This window comes from Onychomys torridus, chromosome 2 (assembly GCF_903995425.1).
Source record: "Onychomys torridus chromosome 2, mOncTor1.1, whole genome shotgun sequence".
In the NCBI taxonomy this organism is placed as follows: domain Eukaryota; kingdom Metazoa; phylum Chordata; class Mammalia; order Rodentia; family Cricetidae; genus Onychomys; species Onychomys torridus.
In genome coordinates this window covers 143,356,349-143,382,015 of record NC_050444.1, presented here as the reverse complement: position 1 = coordinate 143,382,015, position 25,667 = coordinate 143,356,349, and the positions used below count along the sequence as shown (strand labels likewise).

Here is a 25,667-nt window from a genome sequence, read left to right as displayed (position 1 = left end):
CGCGCCGCCTCATTTCCGGTGCTCTCTCGCTGGGTCGCTCGGGTCGGCTTCGGTCGCCGTCGCTCCCGCTCTCCCACCCCCGCCAACCGCCGCTCGGGCCTCAGCTGCCGCCGCGTCGCTCCCTCGCTCGCTCGCCACACATCCTCCCCGATGCAGCGCCGGGACGACCCTGCCGCGCGCCTGACTCGGTCCTCGGGCCGCAGCGGCTCCATGGACCCCTCAGGTGTCCACCCCTCGGTGCGTCAGACCCCGACACGGCCGTCACCGCTGCCTCACCGGTCCCGGGGAGGCGGAGGTGGGCCCCGAGGGGGCGTCCGGGCCTCGCCCGCCACGCAGCCGCCGCCGCTGCTGCCTCCGTCGGCCACGGGTCCCGACGCGACTGTAGTGGGTTCCGCGCCGACCCCGCTGCTGCCCCCGTCAGCCACAGCCGCGGCCAAGATGGAGCCGGAGAATAAGTACCTGCCCGAACTCATGGCTGAGAAGGACTCGCTCGACCCGTCTTTCACTCACGCCATGCAGCTGTTGTCCGTAGGTAAGCGGGTACTGGCGGTGGGTGGCCGCCGCTTTGTTCCTCTTGCTCCCGCCCCCTCGGGTCCCGGGCCTCGGAGTTACCTTGGCGATCCCGGACCCACACGTCCCACCCCGGCTCAGGGTGTGAGGACAGATTTCCGAGCCCTGCGTGAGGCCCGAAGGAGACTGGCGATCCCCGAGCGCGGGGAGCTTGATGGATAGTACTGTGCTCCCGCCCCATCCTCGACCCTGCCGCCGCCTCCAGTAGTTGCCCCGCGCGCCAACGACCGAATCTTTGCAGAAATGAACCTCTTCTCTCCGCTTTCCCAAAGAGGAAAAACAAACAAACAAAAAAAGAACCCCTTTTTTGCTCGCGCGCGGTGGAGGGCGCCTTGATCCGGGGTGTAGGAGGGAAAGACGGCCGGAACCGGGAGGAACTGGGGAGGGAGGGCCCGAATGCCCGTCCGCTGCCGGCACGGTCTCCCGGGCGGTGCGGGACTTAGCGGGAACTCCAATTTAAGTTACTCAGAGGCCGGAGCGACGAGAGAATCGGAACTTGAGCTTTTCTCTAGCCGAGTTTTCCACTTCGGCCTGTCGAATAAGAATGGCTGCAGATCCGGATGGCTTTTCTCCTTTATTTTAAAATGCGTCTTGGCAATCATGCAAAAGTTAGGGAAAGTAACCCAGGAGACCGTGGGAAGAAATGATAGAGGGAGGTAAGGGACCGCAGGTTCTTTAGCGCGAGATGGACGAGAAATCGGTTTTCTGGTTTTAGTTTTGGCTTGAGTAGAGATAGTTTAAGAAAGGTAGCCTTTGTTCTCTGCAGACTAGCGAGTTCTCTTGACTTCAGTGACTTAGTTTTCTTATTCAGACCATCTGCTTGACCTTCACTTGTGGTTAAGGCATGGTTTTAATAAGTATTTTTTATGATATCTAAATCTTATTAAGCATATAAAAACCCCACAGTCCATCTCACTGATGAATGAGTTGGACTCTGGCCAGAATGATACTGTGGACAGTTCATTGTGAAAAACCATTATCTGAGGGAGAGATGGATCCGCGGTTAAGAGCACTTTCTGCTCTTCAGCAGGGGTTCGGTTCCCAGCACCCGCATCACTTGGCTCACAAACACCTGTAACTTCAGCACCAGGGGATCTGATTGCTGTCTTTTGTCCTACAGGCACACAGATACAAATATGAAATACCATTTTCTTTCATTTATTCTTTATCTCCCAGCATTGGTGAAGGGGCCTTATTGTTTTTATAATGCAAAAGGATGTATCTAGAATGATGTAAGGACGTAGTTTTCTTTACAGACACATGAAAACAACAATAAAGGGTCTTAAAGCACAGTAAACAAAACCTGTATCAGTAAATAAATAAAATAAAAATGTTTAGATCAGTTGGTTGCATTTCAACTTAGTGCTCTCTATCTGTACATAACTCCAGTTCTTATGTTTCTTTTAATTTCTTTCTTTTTGGGGGGCAGGGGTTTGAGACAGGATTTCTCCGTATTTTCCTGGCTGTCCTGGAACTTGTTCTGTAGACCATGCTAGCCTCAAACTCACAGAGATCGGCCTGCCTCTGCCTCCCAGAGTGCTGGGAGGCTTGGTTCTTACATTTCTGTTGTTAATTATATTTGGACAAGTTATTTACCAATAAGAATTTTCATACTTTTCCTTAATTTTTTTTTCTTTAAATTTTAGACAGGTCTTAGGTAGCTGAGGCTGATTGGCACCCACTATATAACCAAGGATGATTTTGAATTTCTGTTCCTTCTGCCTCTACCTCCAGAGTTTGGGAGGTGTGCCCCACCACACTCAGTTTGTGTAGTGCCTAGGATCAAACACAGAGCTTTATGCACGATAGGCACTGTACTAACTGATCTTCACATTCAGGCTATCTTTTATCCTTTTTTTTCATGCTGACTTGAAACAACAAAACACCAGTGTTTGGTTGACTGAGAACAAGTGTCTGCAGGCGGAAGAATGTTGCCATGGTAAAGGGTGACTTGGAGGTCAGAGAACAACTTAGGGGTGTCAGTTCCTCTCCACCATGCTGGGGTAGATCAAAAAGAGTTGGGATCATCTGTTAAGCTTGACACCAACAGAACACCTTTACCCTCTGAACCCTCTCTCTAGCCCTTAAAACTAATTTTGAGACAGTCTCACTAACTTGTTTATAGCCTAGGCAGGCTGTGAACTTGTTATCCTCACGCTGCACAGGCATCTTACCACTGGAGTTCTTTCCCAGCCTGTTTTGTGTGACACAAACAAGGTCTATGTCTAGCCCAGGCTGCCCTCCTACTTAAACTATTTTCTGCTTTCTTCTTAATGATAGAGGATTATCAGCCAGGTTTAAGATATTTTTGAATAATCCAGAAAAAGGAAAAAATGTGAGAAAGAAGACTGAATTTAAGCTGTAGACAGATCACATTTAAGGAAAAACAGCTAATGCTTACTGTGCTGGGCAGTAGATTGAGTATATTAATTTTTTTCTTAATTTATTTTTATTTAGGTATGTGTACATGTGTGTGTGTATGCCAGAAAAGAGCATCAGATCCTCTGGAGCTAGAGTTACAGGCATTTGTGAACTTCCTGATGTAGGGATTGAACTCAGGTCCTCTGGAAGAGCAGTAAGTGCTCTTAACTACTGAGCCATCTCTCTATTCTGTATTTCCCTTTCATAAGGACTATGCGGGGAAAAATAATCTTTTTATCTAGGGAGGGTTTCTCTGTCAAGTCCTGGCTGTCCTGGAACTTGATCTATAGACCAGGCTGGCTTCAAACTCAGATCCACCTGCCTCTGCCTCTGAGTGCTAGAACTAAAGTCATATGCCACCATGGCTGAGAATATAATCTTATTACATTACAGATAATAGTTGGCTAAACTAAATTAGTAGCACAAACAGGATTTACAATCAGTCTACATTTTGATTCACACGCTTGACTCTTTTTTTCCCTCCATCACCTGAAAGTTTTTTCCTTGACTCCTTCATTATATACTACCTACTACAAATTGACATTTAAAAAGGAAGCTCTAACTGGGTGAAATGAGAAAACTATGGGAAAGCATAGAGTGCTGGAAGGGAAGCGAGAATGAAAAGGCTAAGATAAACAACACTAGAGCGCAGAGCCCAACACTTAAGATGCCTTCTTAGGTTCTGTCCATTCCCTATCAAGTGCAGTGAGACCCAGAACTGCCTTTCCTGTTACTACCTACAGCCCTCCCTGACCCTTGCCCAGTTTATTTTATGTTTATTAGCTTCTGGTTCACTAGTAGTTTAACAATACGTTGTGTGTGTGTGTGTGTGTGTGTGTGTGTATGTGTGTGTGTGTATGTGTGTGTGTGTATGTGGTGGGGAGTAATGGGGGCAAGGTCTTTCTGCTCGGTGCTGGCTGTCCTGGCACTCACTGTGTAGAGTAGGCTGACCTCAAAAACTCACCAGACTTACCTGCCTCTGCCTCCTGAGTGGGATTAGCCACCAAGCCCAGCTGTAACTGTATTTGTTGAGCATTCCCCCTGTGTCTTGGAAGGGTGCTGCCCAGAATGGCCTCAGATTCTGTTATGAATTACTTTGATGGGAAAATTCTGAGGAATGTAGAACATAGACAGATTTACTGCTGCTGCTGTAGGCCAAATTGATGTTCAGCTGTGATGATAGATACAGTGCAGATGTGCAAAGACTTAGTTACCTATCCATGGCTAGACTTTTTTCTTTTGTTTTGGTTTTTGGTTTTTCGAGACAGTGCTGGGATTACAGGCGTGTGCCACCACTGCCCAGTTTTCTTTTGTTTTTGAGACAGGGTTTCTCTATGTATCCCTGACTGTCCTGGAACTCACTCTGTAGACCAGGCTGGCCTCAGATCCACCTGCCTCTGCCTCCCAAGTGCTGGGATTAAAAGCCTGCTTCACCATCCTGCTAGACCTTTTTTTTTTCCTTGACTCAGGAAATGTATATAAGAATTCTAGTCTGTCGGTGCTTTTTACACTTAGGAAAATAGACATTATAAATGACTCAAATAGTGAACAGTTGAGTAGAATAAGAGTCAACAGAAGATCTTTATTTGAATCAGAAGAATTTTTTTTTTTTTTTTTTTTTTTTTTTTGTTTTTTTTTTGTTTTGTTTTGTTTTGTTTTTTGAGACAGGGTTTCTCTGTAGCTTTGAGCCTTTCCTGGAACTCACTTGGTAGCCCAGGCTGGCCTCGAACTCACGGAGATCCTCCTGCCTCTGCCTCCTGAGTGCTGGGATTACAGGCGTGGGCCACCACCACCCAGCTGAGAAAACTTTATTAACTTGTTTTTTGCATTTTGTAAACTGATTCCAACTAGATTTAATTTTCTGTCTTGAAGGCCTGGAGTATAGTTCTGTGATAGAATGCTTGTTTGGCATGTACAAGGCCCTGTGTTTGATGTTTAGCACAGCAAGGGATTTTGGGGAGTTGTGGGGGAGAAAAATGTTTTGCCTTTATTAGAATATAAATTAGCTAAAAGGGTAAATGAAGGTCAACAGTTAAAAGTCTTTGGAGATAGGAAGACATTGAAGACCAAGAAGTGGGTTGAGACCTCAAGTTAGATGGAGTTTGTACAACTCTGGCTAAGTTTAACATTTCACTTGAAAGCAAAAACACTAATTCCTTAAAGCTCAGTAACAGAACTGGTCCTGTTCGCACAGGCCTGTTAATCCCAGCTGCTCAGGAAGCCAAGGCAAATAAATCTCAAGTTCAAGGCATGCTAGAGCTACAGAGTTCAGGGCTAGCCTGGGAATTTAGTGGTAAAATGCTTGCCTAGCATGTATAAAGCCTTTTTTTTTTTTTTTTTTTTTTTTTTTTTTGGTGGCTGGATCTCACAGTGGAGCCCTGGCTAGCTGTCCTGGAACTCAATTTGTAGACCAGGCTTGATGGCCTTGAACTCGGAGATCCGCCTGCCTCTGCCTCCCCAGTGCTAGGATTAAAGGCGTGCGCCATCACTGTCAGGCCATTTTTTTCATTCTTATCCAGTATTGCATGTAACATATTATGACTTTGTGTATTTGTGGAGTTGGGTGGTTAGCTTGCACCTTCAAATTCTTGAAGGGGTTCTTGCTTGAAATGGTTTGGTAAATAGAAATTATGGACAAGGGTTCTTTTTCTTTTTCTTTTTTTTTTTTTTTAAAGATTTATTTATTACGTATACAGTGTTCTGTCTGCACATATCCCCGCAGGCCAGAAAAGGGCACCAGATCTCATTACAGATGGTTGTGAGCCACCATGTGGTTGCTGAGAATTGAAATCAGGACCTTTGGAAGAGCAAGCAGTGCTCTTAACCTCTGAGCCATCTCTCCAGCCCCGACAAGGGTTCTTTTACACTAAGATCATTGGGTTTATGTTTCCAAAAGATGACACTAACAGAAAAAGTGGAAAGGCTGGAAATAATACATGAATGAAGGAAGTTCGGACGTTTCTTTCATATGTGTGTCAGCCCGGCATTGTACTAAGACTTGAAGATGCTTAGATTGATTGTGGGATTCCAGAAATTGTTAACAGAAGGGTACAGTGCTCCAAGAGGCTAGAGGATGACAGAATTTCATTCTTTGGAGCAGATTTGCTAAGTCAGTCTTGACACCTTAGTGAAAAAGAAAAATCTTGTGGTTGGGGATTTAGCTCAGTGGTAGAGCTCTTGCCTAGCAAGAGCAAGGCCCTGGGTTCGATCCTCAGCTCCAAAAAAAAAAATCTTGACTGTTGTCTTGCTCTATATGCAGCTCTTATCAAATGTTAAGAAATTAATATAATGTACATGGTAGTCTGTTTTTACTCAGTGCAGTTGTTTCTAAAATTTGTTTTGGTGGTTCTGAGGATTGAACCCAGTGCCTTTTATGTAGCATGCTGAACAGGTGTTCTACCATTGAACTCTATAATCTCAGCTCTCTTTACTTTTTGGTTTTTCAAGACAGGATTTCTCTGTAGCTCTGGCTGGCCTGGATCAGGCTGGTCTCAAACTCAGATCTGCCAAAGGCGTGTACCACCACTACCTGGCTCCTTTTACTTTTTATTTTGAGACCAGATCTCACTAAAATTTCCAGGCTTGACCTTGAAATCCTTCTGTTCCAGCCTTCTGTGGTAGCCAGGATTGCAGGCTTGAACCACGAAGTCCAATCCATTTTTCCCCCCAGGCTTATTTAATATGAACCTTGTTTCTTTTTTATCCTCTGTTTTTGGGGGTGTAGTTTGAGCCAGGGTCTCATAACCCAGGCTGGCCTTGAACTTCTGATCCTTCTGCTTCCCAAGTGCCTGGGTTATAAAGGCATGGGTCGACATAGCATATGCTTGGTTTATTCTATTTCAAAAGCAGGGTCACGCTTTATAGATGTAGCAGAGCTAGTATTCAACTCTGTTTTGTCTGTCCCTCAAAATGTATGTTCTAGCTCAGTATGCATGCATGATTATGCACATTTATAATCCTTGTCCTCTGGAGGTTGAAACGCTCTTTAAATAAACAAGCAAAACCCTGTTTTTCGCTCTGAGATGCATTAAATAATCCCAATTTTTGGATGCTTAGAGGGAGATAAAAGGGAGAAAAATGTGTAAAAGTTTTTAAAATGCTGTGTGTTTAATTCAATCTAATATTGCAAAAAGTAACTTGGTGCAAGTGTTCTCTCACTAGTTTGGTGACAAATTTTATAACTTCTGAGTTCAATTTCTTTGCCCATTAAATGGGGATAGTGTTGGTTATAATGAGTAATCCAAAACTCCTGACACATCAAAGACACTGGATAAGATATGATAAATTGTGATTGCCAGGCCAACAAACAGATGGGTCACATCTCTGTGTTGTTTATCCCTTAGCTTTTCTTTCTTTGGCTCTTGGGACATCCAAGGTCTCCAGAGGCCCAGGCAAACTTCATTTAAGGGAGTCATTTTTAGAAATGTTGTCTAGAAGGTGCTTTTGCCTGAGGGTAAGACATCTTTTTAGTTGTTGTTCTTTCTTTTCTTTGCTCTTGTCTTTTTTAAGACAAGTTCTTAATGTAACTCAGGCTGGCTTTGAACTCACAGAAGTCCTCTTGAGTGCTGGCATGTGCTATCATATTTGGTTTAGGGTAAGCCTTTTCAAATTCTTTTCTTTGGGGGAGGGGCAAAAAAATAAGGTCTCACTGTATGTATAGCTGGCCTGGAACTCTTTCTATAGACCACCTGCCTCTGCTTCCAAGTGCTGGGATTAAAGGTTTGTGCCACCACACCAGGCATAAATTGTAGCTTGTAGAATTTTTTATAAAATTAGGTCTTTGTTGCTTAAAGTGTCCTCTACTAAGAGAACACAGGAAGGATGTGAGATTTCTTTTCTTGTTTGTTGGGTTTTTGTTTGTTTGTTTTCTTTTTTGAGAGTTTCTCGGTGTAGCCTTAGCTGTCCTGGAACTCACTTTGTAGACCAGACTGGCCTTGCTTGAATTCACAGAAATCTACCAGCCTCTGCCATGTGCTGGGATGAAGGGCGTGCACCATCACTGCCTAGCCTTGGGATGTGAGATTTGAAGTTAGAAAATGCCTAGTGTTGTTTTGCTTTTTAAGATTTATTTTTATGTGTATGAGTGGTTTGCCTGCATGTATATATGTATGTGCACCATGTATTTGCCTGGTGCTTATGGAGGCCAAAAGAGAGAAAGCATCTGGGTCCTCTGGAACCAGGTGGTTGTGAGCTGCCATGTGAGTACTAGGAACTGAACCAGTGTCCTATATACACGAGCACTGAATGCTCTTAACCACTGAGTTGTATCTCCAGCCCCAAGCCTACGTTTTAGTCTGTTTGCCGATACTTTAGCAGCTTTGTGACCTAGAAGTAATTAACTTAGTTTCCTAAGTAATTAACTTATAACTCAGTTATAAGATGGGGATATATACCAGCAATTCTACTGAGTTGTTTTTGAGGGAAAGTGAAGTAATACTTATTACAATATTTAGTTCTACTTCTAAATATGGACGCTGATCCTTGTTGAAGGGTCAGGTTATTACTCTTGCTTTCTAGGCTTTTGACTCCTTTGTATGTATGTCTGGAACCAGGTTAATACCTGGTGTCTTCCTCAGTGCTTTATCTTGTTATTTATTTTATTTGCTACCTTGTATCTTAATATAGTCTCTCACTGAACCTGAAGCTCAGTAATTTGGACTGGTGGTCAGCAGGCCTAGGGATTCTCCTGTCCCCACATCCTCAGAGTTGTGATTACAGGCACATGCCACCTCAACTGGTGTGTGTGTGTGTGTGTGTGTGTGTGTGTGTGTGTGTGTGTGTGTGCGCGCGCGCGCGAATTCGTATCATTATCTTTGTGCAGCTAAGACATCTCCCCAGCCCTACTTCAACTTGTTTTATTTTATTGATCATTATTCTCTGAATTCTCTAAAATGCTTTATATTCTTTTAAAAGTTGGAAAAATGGGAAAAGAATTCTAAGATACAGTAACTCATTCAAAATACATCAGTAATTCTGTGTTATAGGGTAGCCCTATGTTTATGGGTACGTTACTTTGCATATAAACAAATCTACCATCAGTTTTGTGGTCCAGCTTTTGAGTCTTCTTGTACTGGTTAAGTAATATTTCTGCAAAGTGGCATAAGCTACAACTGAAGGGCCTAACTGCATCTCAGTAATTAAGAAAACAGAGGAGCCCTGTACTTAGGGGTAATGTAACAGGACAGTCAAGAGTTCCCATCTTGATGAAACTGCAAATTCAAAGTACCTTCGTTCTGATTATGTCTATGGCCTTGGTGGTTATAATGGTTTTAGGGGTGTGTGTTTATCTGTAGACTTTTTTTTTTTCCCTCGAGACAGGGTTTCTCTGTGTAGCTTTGAGCCTTTCCTGGAACTCACTTGGTAGCCCAGGCTGGCCTCGAACTCAGAGATCCGCCTGGCTCTGCCTCCGGAGTGCTGGGATTAACGGGGTACACCACCACTGCCCAGCTTATCTCTAGACTTTTCGTTGTATATATTTTTGTTTTAGTCAGACTTCAGTTGAGAGTTTTTCTTTTAAATTTAGGTGTATGAATGTTTTTCCTGCATGTATGTATTTAGCCGAGGAGGCCAGGAGAGGGCATTGGATCTCCTCAGACTGGAGTTACTAATGGTTGAGAACTGCCATGTGGGTTCTGGGAAATGAACCTGTTGAGTCCTCTAAAGAGCAGCAAGTGCTCTTAAGTACAGAGCCATCATCACTCTAGCCCTCCCTGTTGTTTTTAAATTACTTTTTTTTGTATTTTCTTGTTTTGGATATTGAGTTTCGTCTAGATAGTAACTATGTATTACCCACAAAGTAAGAAATGAACTTTGATCTTGAGTATATGTTCTTTTGTTGTTTAGTTGGATTTTGATTTTCTTTTGTTTCTATTTTAGGAAAGATCATCTCTTTTATCCTAGGCTGTCCTCAAACTTTGGTGATCCTCCTGCTTGGCTCCTAAGCGCTGAGACCACTGGCAGGCACACCACACACCTCCTTCATTGTTACTCTGTTTGTATAGGTTGATTTTGCCTGTATTTGATAAATGAGAAAACATATATGCAGAGCAGCTAAATAACTTGTCTAAGTTGACAACTAATGTGTGACAGAGCAAGAGCAGGTCTTTCAAACTCTTAAGGACTGGAAAACAAAAACATTATTGCTATAGTGGGGTGGTAATAGAGCTGTCCGTTGTTATATTTAAATACTAATTTTTGTTCCTTTATTGGGATACTTTCTCTCAGCTAGAGTGGAACAGTAGGACCGGAGAAGGAACAAAGGAATCTATAATTGGTTGTGTTCAGTTAGCTGGAAACAGCCACCGTGCCCAGCCTTTATAAAAATGTTTTTCTTTAGTTTTTCTTTATGTCAGTGCTCATGCAGTCCAAAGACCGCTTTGGATCCTTGGCGCAGTAGAAGCGGTTGGGAGTCATTCTGCCCTGAGCGCTACGCTGAGATTTCTGGATGAGCGGTGTGTGTGTGCCCCAGTAGCTGAGACATCTCTTCAGGCACCTGTGTCTTACTTGCTGGGGATTTTGATTTGTTTTAATTTTTTTAAGGTTTATTTATTTATTATGTATACTTCATTACAGGTAGTTGTGAGCCACCATGTGGTTGTTAGGAATTGAACTCAGAACCTCTGGAAGAGCAGTCAGTGCTCTTAACTGCTGAGCCATCTCTCCAGCTCCTGTTTTAATTTTTTTTTAATATAATTTTTCCCCATCTCATTGCGTTAATTTAGGTAAATGAATATACTCTTTGTTTCCTTTTTTTGTTGTTTTTTGTTTTGGAAACGGGGTTTCTCTGTGTTGCCCTAGCTGCTGGAACTCGATCTACAGCTCATACTGGCCTTGAACTCAGATATCTACTTGCCTCTGCCTCCTAAGTGTTGAGATTAGAGGTATGTCTCACCATGCCTGGCCAATGCATGTACTCTTAAGTCAAGAAACATGTGAATGGATGAAGGTGGGAAGTAGGATTCAGTTCCACAGTCAGCCTCTTACAGCTTGGGTGCCTTATCCAGTCTATCTAAAATTAGCACATTATCCTGAACTGTTTACTTTTTTACACAGTACTCCATAATAACACTTTGAGCAGTCTTGCCAGGTGCCTTAAAAGTGCAGAAATTAAGTTCCGTTTTTCTTACTCAGAAATTGAGAAGATTCAGAAGGGAGAGTCAAAAAAAGACGATGAGGAGAATTACTTGGATTTGTTTTCTCACAAGAACATGAAGCTGAAAGAACGGGTACTGATACCTGTCAAGCAGTATCCCAAGGTAAGTGTAAAAGCGTCTGACTTCTGTGAGTTACCGGTGTAGGTTGGTGTGCTGTTGGCTGCAATGAAGACTTGGAGTGGCCATGTATCCATCTGTAAAGCTTCACTGTGTTTGAAGTACCTGTTTCTGGAAGTTAAAATATCCAAGTCCGGGGGCTGGAGAGATGGCTCAGTGGTTAAGAGCACTGGCTGCTCTTCCAGAGGTCCTGAGTTCAATTCCCAGCACCCACATGGTGGCTCACAACCATCTGTAATGAGATCAATATCCAAGTCCATAACTAATAGCATAGTTATAGTCAAGAAGGAAGTACAGTCACTTTTAATAATCAAAAGTAATTTATTTCTCGTGTTTGTTCAGGCTCTAGATCCAAAATAAAATTCTGGATCTTTAAAGCATTGCCCTTTGTCAAAAGATTGACTGGAGTTGGTTTTTTTACTCTTTGGGGGCCAGCCACCCATCTCCTAAATAAATACACAGAGACTTAATCTGCTTATGAGTGCCTGGCCTTCCTTAGCTTGGCTTGTTTCTAGCCAGCTTTTCTAACTTAAATTATCCCATTTCTCTTTAACTATGTTTTTGCCTCTGAGCTTTTTACTTTTTTTATATATCATCTTTTTTTTTTTTTTTTTTTTTGCCAGAGCTGAGGACCAAATCTAGGGCCTTGTGCTTGCTAGGCAAGTGCTCTACCACTGAGCTAAATCCCCAACCCCTCTTTATATATCTTTATCTTATTTTATGTATCTAAGTGCCTGCATGTATATTCTATGTATACCATGTGCATGCTTTGTGCTTAAGGAAGCCAGAAGAGGGTATCAGATTCCCTTGGATCTGGGGCTATAGGTAATTGGGAACAGAATCCAAATCTTGGGCAAGAGCAACAAATAATGTTAATCACAAGCCATTCCTTTGCCCCTGACTTAGACTGTAAATCAAATAAAATAGAACTTTTTGAGGCCAGCCTAGTCTATAGAATAAGTCCTAGGACAGCCAGGGCTACAGAGAAACCCTGTCTTGGGGAGGTGATATTCTGGGTTCACAAGATGGTTTAGTGGGTTCCTGCCACCATGCCTGAAGGCCTGAGTTTGATTTCTGGAACCCACATGATAGGAGAGAACCAACTTCCCCAAGTTGTCCTGACCAATGTGAAGTGTGGCTGTTTGGCGCTCTTGTATATACTGGTGCACATGGTTGCTCTTTTTCTCTCATAAATTAATAAATTTAAAATTTAAAAATAAATGGTTCACCTTTGTCCTTTTTTTATTTTTATTTTTTATTTTTTGGTTTTTTGAGACAGGGTTTCACTGTGTAGTCTTGGCTTTTCTGGAATTCATTCTATAGACCAGGCTGCCCTCAAACTCAGAGATCTGTCTGCCTCTACCTTGGAAGCTCTGGGATTAAGGCAATGCACCACCACCTCCCACCCAGTCTTCCTTCATTTTTAAAGGGAAGTAGTTTGTTAATATTCAGCTTACAATACATGCTACCAAGGGGTACAGCATTTGTTTTGTTCTGGCTCAGAAGTAGAGTACCTGCTTGCTTATGTACAATGTCTTGTCTGATTACTAATAAAAATTTATGCATGTTGCTGGGAAGTGGTGGTGCATGCCTTTAATCGCAGAGCTCAGGAGGCAGAGGCAGAGGCAGGCAGGTCTTTGTGAGTACGAGGCCAGCCAGGTTGACAAAGCGAGTTCCAGGACAGCCAGGGCTACACAGAAAAACAAAGTTGTCTGCATGTTAAAATGTTTACGAGGGCTGGAGAGATGGCTCAGAGGTTAAGAGTACTGGCTGTTCTTCAGAGGTCCTGAGTTCAATTCCCAGCAACCACATGGTGACTCACAACCATCTGTAATGAGATCTGGCGCCCTCTTCTGGCCTGCAGGCACACATGCAAATAGAATACTATAAACAATAAATAAATAAATCTTAAAAATGTTTACGATACATTATTATGAATTGCAATAAGTTGTGGAAAGAGTGCTGAACTTTATCAGGAAATCCAAATTTAGGTCTAGGAACTATACTCTTAGTTACATAACTTAAAGCGAATCACTAATGATACGGCTGCAATATATTTTGAGTAAAATGGTATTTCATATATATTTATATATTGATTCTTTATAGTGTTGTTGAAGATCAAATGGCATGTTGTTTTTCTAGAGGTGTGTCCATTTAGAATTGTGTTTTTAAATTTCCTGCAGTTCAATTTTGTGGGGAAGATCCTGGGACCCCAAGGAAATACAATCAAGCGACTTCAGGAGGAGACTGGCGCAAAGATCTCCGTCTTGGGGAAGGGGTCGATGAGAGACAAAGCCAAGGTAGGTCCATAGTAGTGAGGCGGCGACGACGGTCCTCCCGGCGCCCTCTAGTTGAACAGTACCTGATATGAGTGCCTCATGCAAGCAAACGTTTTGGAGTTTGTGTGGGCGTTGGAAGGGGTTGACACGGTATCTCAGTATGTAGCTCTGGTTGGCTTGCAACTTGCTGTGTAGACCAGGTGGGTCTCAAAGATCTGCCTGCTTCTGCCTCCCATGTGCTGGGTTAAAGACATTCACCACTGTCGTTAATCCTGTGCCCTCTGGCATATAAAATATGACTGCTATAAGTTTTTATTGCATATAAGCACTAATTTGGCAATGTTGGGAGGAGCCTAAACATGTCCTAATGATTTCTTTAAAAATGTGTTTATTTTATGTATATGGATGTTTTGTCTGTGTGAACATCTGCACATCAGAAGAGGGCATTGGATCCCATAGGACTGTAGTTATATAGACAGTTATGAGCCTCCATGTGGGTGTTGAGAATTGAACTCAGGACCTCTGGAAGAACAGTTAGTGCTCTTAACCTCTGTACTATCTCTCCAGTCCTAAGTAGCATTGTTAGCTTTGGTAAACTTACCTCTGAAAACTTGAAATGAGAACTGGGTATACTAAACTTAATCCAGACTAAAGACACAAAATGTGAGCAGCCCACCCTGTTTTCCAGGGACAGGAAATAATGAGATCAGTGGTATTAAGGGCTGGTGAGTTTGGGATTAGGTGATTTGATTTCTAGCCAACAGGAATGTGCCAAAAGTAAATATGAGTTCTCCTGAAAAAGAGAACCCCCCTAAGGTTTTTTCCTTTCCCATTCTACAGTTCCTTACAGAGTGAATTATTAGTTGACAAGAAGCTTCCTACCACACATAATGGTCTTTCTTCTAGGGTCAGCTTTATAGATAAGATTTGCCTGCTAAAACATCTAGAAACTTTTTTTAAGGGCCTTTTTTTTTTTTTTTTTTTTTTAAGATTACTTTATTTATTATGTATACACACACCAGAAGAGGGTATTAGATCCCTTTATAGATGGTTGTGAGCCACCTTGTGGTTGCTGGGAATTGAACTCAGGACCTCTGGAATAACAGCCAGTGTGTGTTCTTACCACTGAGCCATCTTTCCAGCCTGAGGATCTAACTTTTAGGTAGTTTTTTTTTCTTTTGTCCTTTAATATTTCTCACTAGATACACAGAATGAATCTGAAGTATATTATTTTAGTTGGTGAGATTTGTAAGAGATTTTCTTCTTTGTTCTAGCTTTGTTCTTTCCTTGAACTCCTAGACAAAAACACATAAGCAGGGCTGATGGTGATAAAGAGCTCCGATGGGTTTAAAAACTACTGGTTGGCCCTAAACACATACACTAAATACTGAGCAAACTACTATTATCTGAGTAGATTCTAAAATTAAGCTTTAACATATCATTCCTTCAAATTCAATGAATTGAATGCTCCGCTGTTTAAGGGACAGTTAACCAAGTACAGTTTAAGGGGATATAAGTTCCAGGTTCTAGGACTTGCTTTACCTTCCTTCTTAGGAGTTCAGGTCTTTTACATAGTAAGTTATTTCTGGCTCTCCCTGTGGCCTATAGATACAGTTGTTGTTTTCATTTAGTTTATGTATGATTTGATATTTCTTTGCTTTTTTTTTTTTAATAGGAAGAAGAGCTTCGCAAGGGTGGAGACCCCAAATATGCCCATTTAAATATGGATCTTCATGTCTTCATTGAAGTCTTTGGACCCCCATGTGAGGCTTATGCTCTTATGGCCCATGCCATGGAGGAAGTAAAGAAATTTCTAGTACCAGTAAGGAAATATGCATATTTTTTATTGTCTGAGCAAAGAAGAAACTAGGATCATACTGTTGAGGAAGCCAGGGTTCTTGACTAGGGTCCATACTTTTGTTCATTTTTTTGAGGTTTCCCCACTAACACCTCGTTCTTTAGATGCTGTACTCCAAAGCCTACTTTTTAAATGTGGCTTCTTTAATATTTACTGTTATCTTTTGTCAATATTTTGGGTCCTTGGGTCAATATTTTGGCACTCTGTTTAACAAATATTTAATAAAGTCTTCATTCAGTTCAGTATTTTGGTACTACTGTGGAACCAGGAGATGGTATCAGGAAAAGGACTTAAGGTAAATCTGCCCTTAAGGAATTTGTGTGTTAGAATCTTGAATAGAATTAACAACAGGAAGCTTGTTGCATCCAGTGTTCTAATGTGGCACACTGCAGTGGAGTTTTTATTCAGAGTCTGGCTTAGAAGGCCTATATGTTATATGTATGACTATCGTTGTTTATTTGAGACAAGGTCTCACTACGTATCCCTGCTTGTCCTGGAGCTCAGTATGTAGACCAGGCTGGTTTCCAGTTTGCATAGATCCACCTGCCTCTGCCTCCCAAGTGCTGGGATTAAAGATGTGTTTCACCATACCTAGAAAAGGATGTGTAATAGTGTTAACTTGATTATAGTACAGGTTAAGTATCAGTTATCTGATCTGTACTGGAATGTTTGAGAATTCCCTGCCCTCCAGATTTTGGAGTTTTTCCAAATATAAGGAGGTATCTTGAGGATGGGACTCCAGTCTAAGAAAACATTGGTTTTTATTTGTTTTGTTGAGAGTCTTTCATGCTCTGCGGCCTGGCCTTAAATTTGCTCTGTAGCTGAGGGTACCCTTGAATTCATTGATCTTCATGCCCCTCATTTGCTGTTATTAAAGCCATGCACTGCCACATTTGATTTTGTGTGTTAGGGATCCAACCTAGGCCTTGTTCATGTATGTTAGGCAAGCACTCTACCAACTGAGCTATGTCTCCAGCCCCACAACTTCATTTATATTTACTAAGTACTTTAAAATAGACTGAAATTTATTTTGTTTTTTTTTCCTCCAAGACAGGGTTTCTCTATGTGGCTTTGCGCCTTTCCTGTAACTCGCTTTGGAGACCAGGTTGGCCTCCAACTCAGAGATCCACCTGCCTCTGCCTCTCAAGTGCTGGGATTACAGGCGGTGCACCACCACTGCCCGGCTAGACTGAAATTTATTACCGCCCCCACCCCCTGACAGAGTTTCTCTGTGTAACAGCCCTGGCTCTCCTGGAACTCTGTAAACCAGGCTGGCTTTGAACTCACAAAGATCTGTCTCCCTCCCAGGTGCTAGGATTAAACCCGGCTCTGAAATTTATCTTAATTGACAGATGTGACTATTGGAGATACCTGAGCAATGAGCTGAGCATTGGTAGTACTTGACCCTATCTAGTCTTAAGTAGCAGTGATATATAAGGTCAAGGAAAGTACGGAGTTTCAGGGGACTGTGTCATTCTGCGGTTTGTTTGTTTGTTTGCGTGGGAGTGGGGGGGTTATGACACAGGATTTCTCTGTGCAGCCCTGACTGTCCTAGAACTCACTCTGTAGACCAGGCTAGCTTCAAACTCAACAGATCTGCCAGCCTCTGCCTCCCAAGCACTGAGATTAAAGGCGTGCGCTATCATATCCGGCTTTTCTTGTGTAACTTTTAATTTCACTTCTCTACGCCATGGGCTTCTTTCTTGTTTACCCCAAATGTTAAGTCATAGTAGATAAGCAGTAAAATTGCGCTTGGCTGTAAAGGTACAAAAATGACTCTTGGGACTGGGAAGATAAACTCAGTTCACAAAATACTTGCGATCAAGCTTATGAATCTGGGTTGGATCCCCCAGCAACAACATGCAAGCTTGCTGTGGAGACAGGAAGATCTGTGGGGCTTGCTGAATAGTCAGCCTAGCAAGGAAATGAGCTCCGGATTCAGTGAGAGACCTTGTCTCAATAAGGTGGAGAAGCAATCGAGAAAACAGTGAACCTCTGGGTCTACATCCATGTACACACAGTGGCTCTTGAAAATCTCAATCTAGGTGAAAACTACGTGGTGTTTTAGGGAAAGAGGTATGGTTTTGCAACAACAGAAAAAGAGGATCTTCCCTTGCTCCCTTTTGTGGCATCATTAGGAATTTTCTCAGGACTGTGTGTACACACTTCTACTACCTAGTTATACCCTCTCCTTTTAGTGTGTTTTAGAAGGGTTAGAGTTTCCAATTATACTATGAGGAGATCTTGGCAGGGTCATTTTGACAATTAAATGAAAAATCCATATGGAGCTTATTATATAGCAGCTAAGACATAGAGCTTCATTAATGGTAGTGGCTTCTATTATTCTAGGAAAAGTAACTGTTTGCAAAGACTACTTGTGAGAATATTCCAGGTGGTGAGCTATAGGTTGTTTGGCTTGACTTGAGAAAGGTTTGTATGTATGTATGTATGTATATGTACATACATATATGTAAAAGAAGTGATCAAGGGAGAGCTAAGCAGGAACTGCTTTCTGAAGAACCCTCATCTATTAGTAAGGGTCTGCTGACGAGACCTTCCTCAAATGACAGGGTATAATTTGACTTCAGAGAATTAATTTCTTGACTTGAAATATCACCTAGGATTTCAAGGCTCTTTTTGGGGGTGGTATTTTGAAAAGACAGGGACTCACTCTCTGTCTCTGGCTGTCCTAGGACTCAAAACTGTGTAGTTCAGGGTAGCCTCAATCTCACAGAGCTCATCTTGTCTCTGCCTCCCAGAGTGCTGGGATTCAAAGCTGGTATGTGTCAGTATTCCCAGCTTCAAATCTGTTTTTAAGACCCACATGTGTCAGGGCCATGTGAATTTTGGAAGAAGTGACACATTCTTTATTATCTTTAATTCCCAGGATATGATGGATGATATCTGCCAGGAGCAGTTTCTAGAATTGTCCTACTTGAATGGAGTTCCTGAACCCTCTCGTGGTCGTGGGGTACCAGTAAGAGGACGAGGAGCTGCCCCTCCTCCTCCACCCGTTCCCAGGTAAAAAATAGTTGAAAAGGAAATATAAATCTGACTGCTGGTAGTCTCCTTTGCTCTGTCTAGCTCAGGAAGAGTCAAGGTTTGTATGGTATATCAAATATAGAATTCTAGATCTTAGCAGTTTGACCATAGACAAGTGACACAGTCCTACTGAAACTTAGGGGCTTCTAATTTTGGACAGCCCTAGCATTAAAAAAAAAATGTTTTATTGCATTTATTCATTTATGAGCGTTTAGGAGATACATATATGGGTTTGGAAGTCAGAAGACAATGAATAGTCCTATCATCTGGGTCTTAGGGATTGAACTCAGGTTGTCAGGCTTGCTTAGCTGTGTGTTTACTCACTAAGCATCACACTGGCCCCCTAATTGTCTTTTTCACTATATAGCCCTGTCTTACCTGGAACTTGCTATGTAGACCAGGCCAGTCTGAAACTCAAAAGAGATCACCTATTTCTACCTTCCAGGTTCTGTGACTAAAGTCATAAGCACCAAACCTGGCTATCTGGTATGACTTCAGAATTTTTACCTTTTTGGTTTTTTGAGGCAGGTTTCCTCCATGTGGTTTTGGTGCCTGTCCTAGATCTTACCCAGTAGATCAGGCTGGCCTTGAACTCACAGAGATCCACCTGGTTTTGCTTCCCAGGTGCTGGGATTAAAGGCGTGCACCACCACTGCCCGGCAGAATTTTACCTTTTTGAGTTTATCTTTTATGCAATATTCATTAGTCTAGACTTGCCTGAGGTGCTGTGATCCACTGTTAAGCCCAGAGAGCCTGCTAGTTTAGACCCTGTTATGTGTATGTATATTATTCCATGCTTTAAAGTCTATTTTAGGGTTAGAGATGTGCCTCATTGATAGAATGCTTGCCTAGCATGCACAAATCTCTGGGTTTGATCCCTAGCGCTTCACAAACAGGGTGTTGTGACACACAGTTTTAATTCCAGTACCTGGCAAGTAAAAGCTAGAAGTGCAAAGTCATCCTGCTACGTAGTGAGTTCAAGACCATTATATGAACCCCCATCTTAATAAAAGGAAAAGTAAAAAGAAAGGGCAGTCAGGCAGTTGTGACACAAACCTTTAATTCTAGCACTTGGGAGGCAGAGGCAGGCATAGATTTGTGAGTTTGATACCAGTCTGATCTACAAAGTGAGTTCCAGGACAGCAGGACTATTACACAGAGAAACCCTGTCTCAAAAAATTTAAAAAGGGGGGGAGGGGGCAAGCAAGAGATATAGGCTCCGGCTTACCAAGTGGAGCCACAGAGCCTCCCTTTAAGAAGTTTAACTTAACTAGGTGTGGTGGCATACCCTAGTAGAGGCATTGCTAGGTGGATTTGTAAGAGTTCTCCATTAGCCAGAGCAGCTCCAGGAGACCTTGCCTCAAATAAGTGAGCAAGTAGTTGAAAAATATAAAATATTTCTAGCTCCAGAATTTACGAACAACCCTGAGCATGAATATGGCTTGATTAGTAAAAGCTGAAATTTATATAAACTTTGTTTTTGTAGAGGTCGTGGTGTTGGACCACCTCGAGGGGCTCTGGTTCGTGGAACTCCAGTGAGAGGCTCTATTACCAGAGGTGCCGCTGTGACTCGAGGAGTGCCACCCCCACCCACTGTGAGGGGTGCTCCAACACCAAGAGCTCGGACAGCAGGCATCCAGAGGATACCTTTACCTCCACCACCTGCTCCAGAAACATACGAAGACTATGTAAGAATGCTTTGAACAACGCATCATTTCCTCCATTCCTAGGTTGTCAGGGAAAGTAGTGACAAGAGTCTTATCCCTGTGTGTAGGTAAAAAACACTACTCTAAGATTTGAAATCTGCACTCCTGTTCAGTTGATTTTGAACTATGAGATGATTTTTCTTCTATTTTAGGCATTATTGCCATCTCTATATAAGTTAAATGTGAAGAAGTGAGTTGTGGTTTGATACACAGAATTTTACTAAGAGATTGTTACTGATAATACTGAATCATATTATATTTGATTTTTGTTTTGTCTTTCTTCACTCTTCTACAGCGGATATTAATATTTTGAGAAAATATTCATGGCCTGTTCATTCAGAAGCCCATGATTCCCCAACCTGACCCCCAATTGATTGTAATTATCTTTTCTATTACATGCAATTCTGACCTACTTTATTTGTTCCAGGGATATGATGATACATATGCAGAACAGAGTTACGAAGGATATGAAGGTTATTACAGCCAGAGCCAAGGGTGAGTCAGGCAATAGCAGTGGCCTATATATTGTTCTAGATGGGTGGAGTTGGAGGAACTAAAAATTTGGGCAAACCCCAACCTACGGAGTAGTCTGACTTAACCATTTTGAAGGTATCTTCTCTGCTTTTGATGACTTAAAGGCATATGGGCCTGCAAATTTGGATAACTGAATTTTATGTGATAATTTAGGATTCGAGGCTAATTGATGAGAAATTCCTGAGAAATTTCTATGACTACATAGAAACAAAGAGGAAAAATACCATTATATAATTCTTTTGTTAAGAAATACAACACTCAGTTGGTAGAATGCCTGCCTAGTATGCATGAAGTCCTGAGTTTGATCTCAGCACAGGATCACGAGTTCAAGGACAGCCTGGGATACTGGAGGCTTTGTTTCATTACAGACAAATCAACTCACCCCACCCACATTGGAGATGCCTTTAATTTTAAGAACAAGCTAGAAACTTAACCTAGGTGTTTTGTTTTCATTTCTCTTAAACACAGCTTTGAGTATGTGTATATATGTATCTTGCCTATCTCAGATGTCTATAATATCTATAATAGGGACAAAACAGGCCTTTTCCTGTTCTCTTCCAGTAAGCTATATGAATGCGTACATGATAATATTGTATGAATCTGATTTAGATTGTTGTTTTCTATATTAAATTGTATGATATCTGGGGTTTTTTGTTTTGTTTTTGTTTTTCTTGCTATACTTAGACTTTTTGGTAAATACATGGTTTGTACATGTTTTGTTTGTAACTATTAGAGTGGTTAGGGATGGGACAGAACATCTCTCCCTATTTTATGGATATAAAATGCCCAAGATATGGATTGTTGAAAGAATGCTAAAACTAAAGCCTTTTACTGTTCTGTTTTTGGCTTTCCAGGGAGTCAGAATATTATGACTATGGACATGGGGAGGTTCAAGATTCTTATGAAGCTTATGGTATGTTTTTATTTCTGTGCTGGGGAAAAATGGCTAAGTAAGTGTCTGGAAAAATACTGGTTGATGGAATCTTGGGAGTCAGGCAGTCACATCTAAGGAGCAGTAGAAGCCTGCTGCATTGGTAAATGTAACTTCGGCTCTTCAATTTTATGGTGTTGTATGTCTTGGGTCAGATCTAGCTTTGCTGGTTTTGGACCTTTTGCTGCTGCTGGTGCCTTGGCCATGTTGAGACATAGAAGAACTTACTTGTTTAGCTCTACTGTCCTGCCCCTCCCTCATTTAAAAAAGAAAAAGACCTTACTGAAAAGAATAGTAGTGCAGAAGAAAACTGCCAGCTGAAAGCAGCTCATCACAGCAGATTAGAAGGCAATAGTATCTGTTAGAATCAAATCAGAGCCTTCAGTGGTGGAGCTAAGTCTCATCAGTAGTAGCACTAAGCTCCTTCCTACTTGGGAGACATATCAAGTCAAATTTCTTACTCTTTAAAAAATTTTTACTTTTATTCATTTTATCTCACCTACCTCAGTCTGCTCTGAATTATATGGCTGATGATGACATTGATTTTCCTTTTTTTTTTTTTTTTTTTTTTTTTTTTTTTTTTTTGGAGCTGAGGATTGAACCCAGGGTCTTGTGCTTGCTAGGCAAGTGCTCTACCACTGAGCTAAATCCCCAACCCCAACATTGATTTTCTAATTTCTCTACTGGGGTTACAGCATGTGCTACCACATCTGGTTTTATGTGGTAGCTAGTGATGGACTTGTTGTTTGCTAGACAAGTCCTCTATCACCTGAACTTCACCCCCAGTCAACTCAGGTACTGATCTCATTAAAGCAGTTCAGGCTGGAAAGGTAGCAAAACCCAGACTGCCTTCCCTGAGGTTTGGTTGAAAACACATTGCTTAATTGTGTCCTTAAGAGGTAATAATGACTTTGTGTTAATGGGTCTCTGAGGATATTTGTATATAGAGAGAGCAGTCTTTATAAACAGAGGTCTTCTGCATCCCTGAGGAATTTCCTGCAAAGGGGCTTAGCTGCTAACAGTTCATCTTAAGATACTCCACAGAGAATTAGAAAAAGGAATCTAGTAGATCCTCCCATAAGACACTAAGCTTAACCCATTGGCATGATACGGCATAGCCAATCAGATCCTGATCCCCAGAAAAACAGTTTTTACTGCACTGTTGCCATAGTAACACTGCGGCACTCCACTTGTGTGTACTGTTTAGAAAGTGGGGTGATATTAGCTCAGTATTTCCCTCCATCAATGAGGCAATACAAGAGTTTATGTGGTAAAACTACATTTCTTTTTTTTTTTTTTTTTTTAACTTATTTATTATGAATACAGCTTGCATGTATGCCTGCATGCCAGAAGAGGGCACCACATCTCATCATAAATAGTTGTGAGCCACCATGTGGTTGCTGGGAATTGAACTCAAGGCCTCTGGAAGGAGCAGCCAGTGCTCCAACCTCTGAGCCATCTCTCCAGCCCAAAACTGCATCTATTTTGTTGGAAAAGACTGAACTAAAGAGGCTGAAACTCAGCATGGTGGCTCATGCCTCTAATCGTAGCAGATGGGAAATAGAGGCAGGAACATCAGAAACTCAAGGTCATCATCCGTGATATACCAAATTTGAGAGTAACATGAGGTACATGAGATCCTGGTTCAAAAAAAAAAATGTCCAAGCTATATCCCAGGCACTTGAGACTAAGTCAGTATTATTGTAAGTTTGAAACCAGGTTAAGCTACATACTGACTTCAAATCTATCCTAAGATGAGATACATAATAAGACTGTGTTTTGAAAATAAAGAGGCAGGGGTTGGGGATTTAGCTCAGTGGTAGAGCACTTGCCTAGCAAGTGCAAAGCCCTGGGTTCGATCCTCAGCTCCAAATAAATAAATAAGAATAAAGAGGCAGACTATTATTCGTGTATTCCTGATATGCTGTTGTCCTGATCAGTATTTTCTGATAGATTCCTTTCTAAAGAGAATTAGAAACACACTTTTTTGTTGGTACCCAGGAGCATAGTGGATGGGCCGTGTATATTGACTAGGAGCATAGGTAGAATTCTATGTAATTTTTGATCCATACAGAAAAGTAAGACCTGTGGTAATGGTACCTAGTATTTACATGTACTTATGAATTGGTATGGCAAAGGTAAGGGTAAATATAAGAGGTCATCTGTAGAGGTCATGAAGAAAAACATGTTGAAAATATTACTACTTGTCAGTTCTTGGAAAGAACTAAGAAATTCTCTACAGTTTTATAATGCACTATTTCTCTATACGTTTATCCCCTAGTGTGTGAGTGCCATATTATGGTGGAGGTCCTCATTTAATTGGCCTTGCAGATGTTTTGCCATCTTAACTGAGGATGAGTGCCAAATGGCTTTGGGAACTGGAATGGCCATTGCAGACTCCCTGAGATTAATGACTCCTTTACTGCCTCAAGCAATGAGTTGCATTTATCCAGGTTTTGGAACTGGGTACCTTGCTTATGGAGAACGTTGCTGCTCAGGAGAACTGTACAGTAAAGGCTAGCATTTTCTGAATTGTTCCCTTTGTCTTCTACTCAAAATAATGGGTGATTACCCATGCTGATCAAGGAGGGCCAAGTAGAAGTGAGCAAAGAACACCAGGAATGTATCAAGATGCTGGAAGACAAACAGTATTGTTGGTGTTACATGTCTGGTGTTGACCTACCCTGGTTATGGCCTGTGGTTTATAAAGTGTTTGTTTTTTCCACAGGACAAGATGACTGGAATGGGACCAGGCCATCACTGAAGGCCCCCCCAGCTAGGCCAGTGAAGGGATCCTACAGAGAGCACCCATACGGACGTTATTAAAAACAAACAGGAGGGGAAAATATCAGTTATGAGCAAAGTTGTTACTGATTTCTTGTATCCCAGGATTCCTGTTGCTTTACCCACACCAGACAAGTAATTGTCTAAGTGTTTTTCTTCGTGGTCCCTTTCTTTTCCCCACCTTCCTCCATTCTTAACTCTGCATTCTGGCTTCTGTATGTAGTATTTTAAAATGAGTTAAAAATAGATTTAGGATATTGAATTAATTTTTTTAAGTGTGTAGATGCTTTTTTTCTTTGTTGTTTAAATATAAACAGTGTACCTTTTATAATAAAAAAAGAAGTTGAGTAAAAAAAACCACAAACATGTTAGTTTCAAAAGTGGCATTGCTTGCTTAAAGGTTCTGAAGTAAAGGCTTGTTAACTTTTTCTTAGTTTTGATTTGAGGCACCCCGTAAAGTCATAGTTGCAGAATCCCAAACTAGGCTACATTTCAAAATTCAGGGCTGCTTAAGATGTAAAATCACAATGTTAACGGCAGTAGGTGCCACCATGTAAAAGTGAGCTCAGACGTCTCTAAAAACATTTCCTTTAAAAGCACATGGCGGTTGAATATTAAGGTTAAATTTTAATATGAAAGATCCTAATGAATTAAATAGTTGATGCAATTTTTAACGTTAATTGACTTAAAACAACAACAAAATTAGGTTTGTAAAACTGACTTTTTCATTATGTGGGTTTTGAAATCTAGCCCCAGACATACAGTGTTGAGAGATACTTAGTGGGGGGTGGGTAGAGTTTGGAAAGGTTGATGGGGGAGAGGAGTTGGCCACCTAAATGGAATTTGATGGTGTACTTTTTAGCCACAATCTTTTCATTAATAGTACTAATAATCAAATTTTCAGTATTTAAAATGTCAGAGTATTTTGTCCATCTGAGCTTCTGCACTCCATGAAAAACTCACTTGGACACTGGGGCCAAAAGCTGATGATGTTCATTGAATTGACCATTGTCAATTTTGAGCTGTTCCCAAGGTAGTCAAGTATGTCTCAACACTAGCATGATATAAAAAGGGACACTGCAGCTGAATGAAAAAGGAATCAAAATCCACTTTGTACATAAGTTAAAGTCCTAATGGATTTGTACCGTCCTCCCATTTTGTTCTCGGAAGATTAAATGCTACATGTGTAAGTCTGCCTAAATAGGTAGCTTAAACTTATGTCAAAATGTCTGCAGCAGTTTGTCAATAAAGTTTAGTCCTTTTTTAATCAAA

The 25,667-nt window shown here is 41.5% G+C and overlaps 1 protein-coding gene across 1 annotated transcript; it reads left to right on the top strand.

Moving 5' to 3' along the window:
* On the top strand, positions 1-25,667 carry Khdrbs1 (KH RNA binding domain containing, signal transduction associated 1). The gene is made up of 9 exons (XM_036178100.1): positions 1-532; positions 11,122-11,246; positions 13,445-13,561; positions 15,216-15,362; positions 18,286-18,419; positions 19,927-20,128; positions 20,574-20,641; positions 21,535-21,593; positions 24,340-25,667. The coding sequence occupies exons 1-9, from the start codon at positions 151-153 to the stop codon at positions 24,435-24,437; spliced, it is 1,332 nt and encodes a 443-aa protein (XP_036033993.1). The 5' UTR covers positions 1-150; the 3' UTR covers positions 24,438-25,667.

What these genes read in the sequence shown, in the direction of transcription:
- Khdrbs1 (XM_036178100.1), top strand. Translation starts at nt 151, where the DNA reads ATGCAGCGCCGGGACGACCCTGCCGCGCGCCTGACTCGGTCCTCGGGC. An exon ending in TAAAGAAATTTCTAGTACCA is followed by an intron (nt 15,363 to 18,285) that starts GTAAGGAAATAT and finishes TTTAATTCCCAG; the next exon opens with GATATGATGGATGATATCTG. An exon ending in CCTCCTCCACCCGTTCCCAG is followed by an intron (nt 18,420 to 19,926) that starts GTAAAAAATAGT and finishes TTGTTTTTGTAG; the next exon opens with AGGTCGTGGTGTTGGACCAC.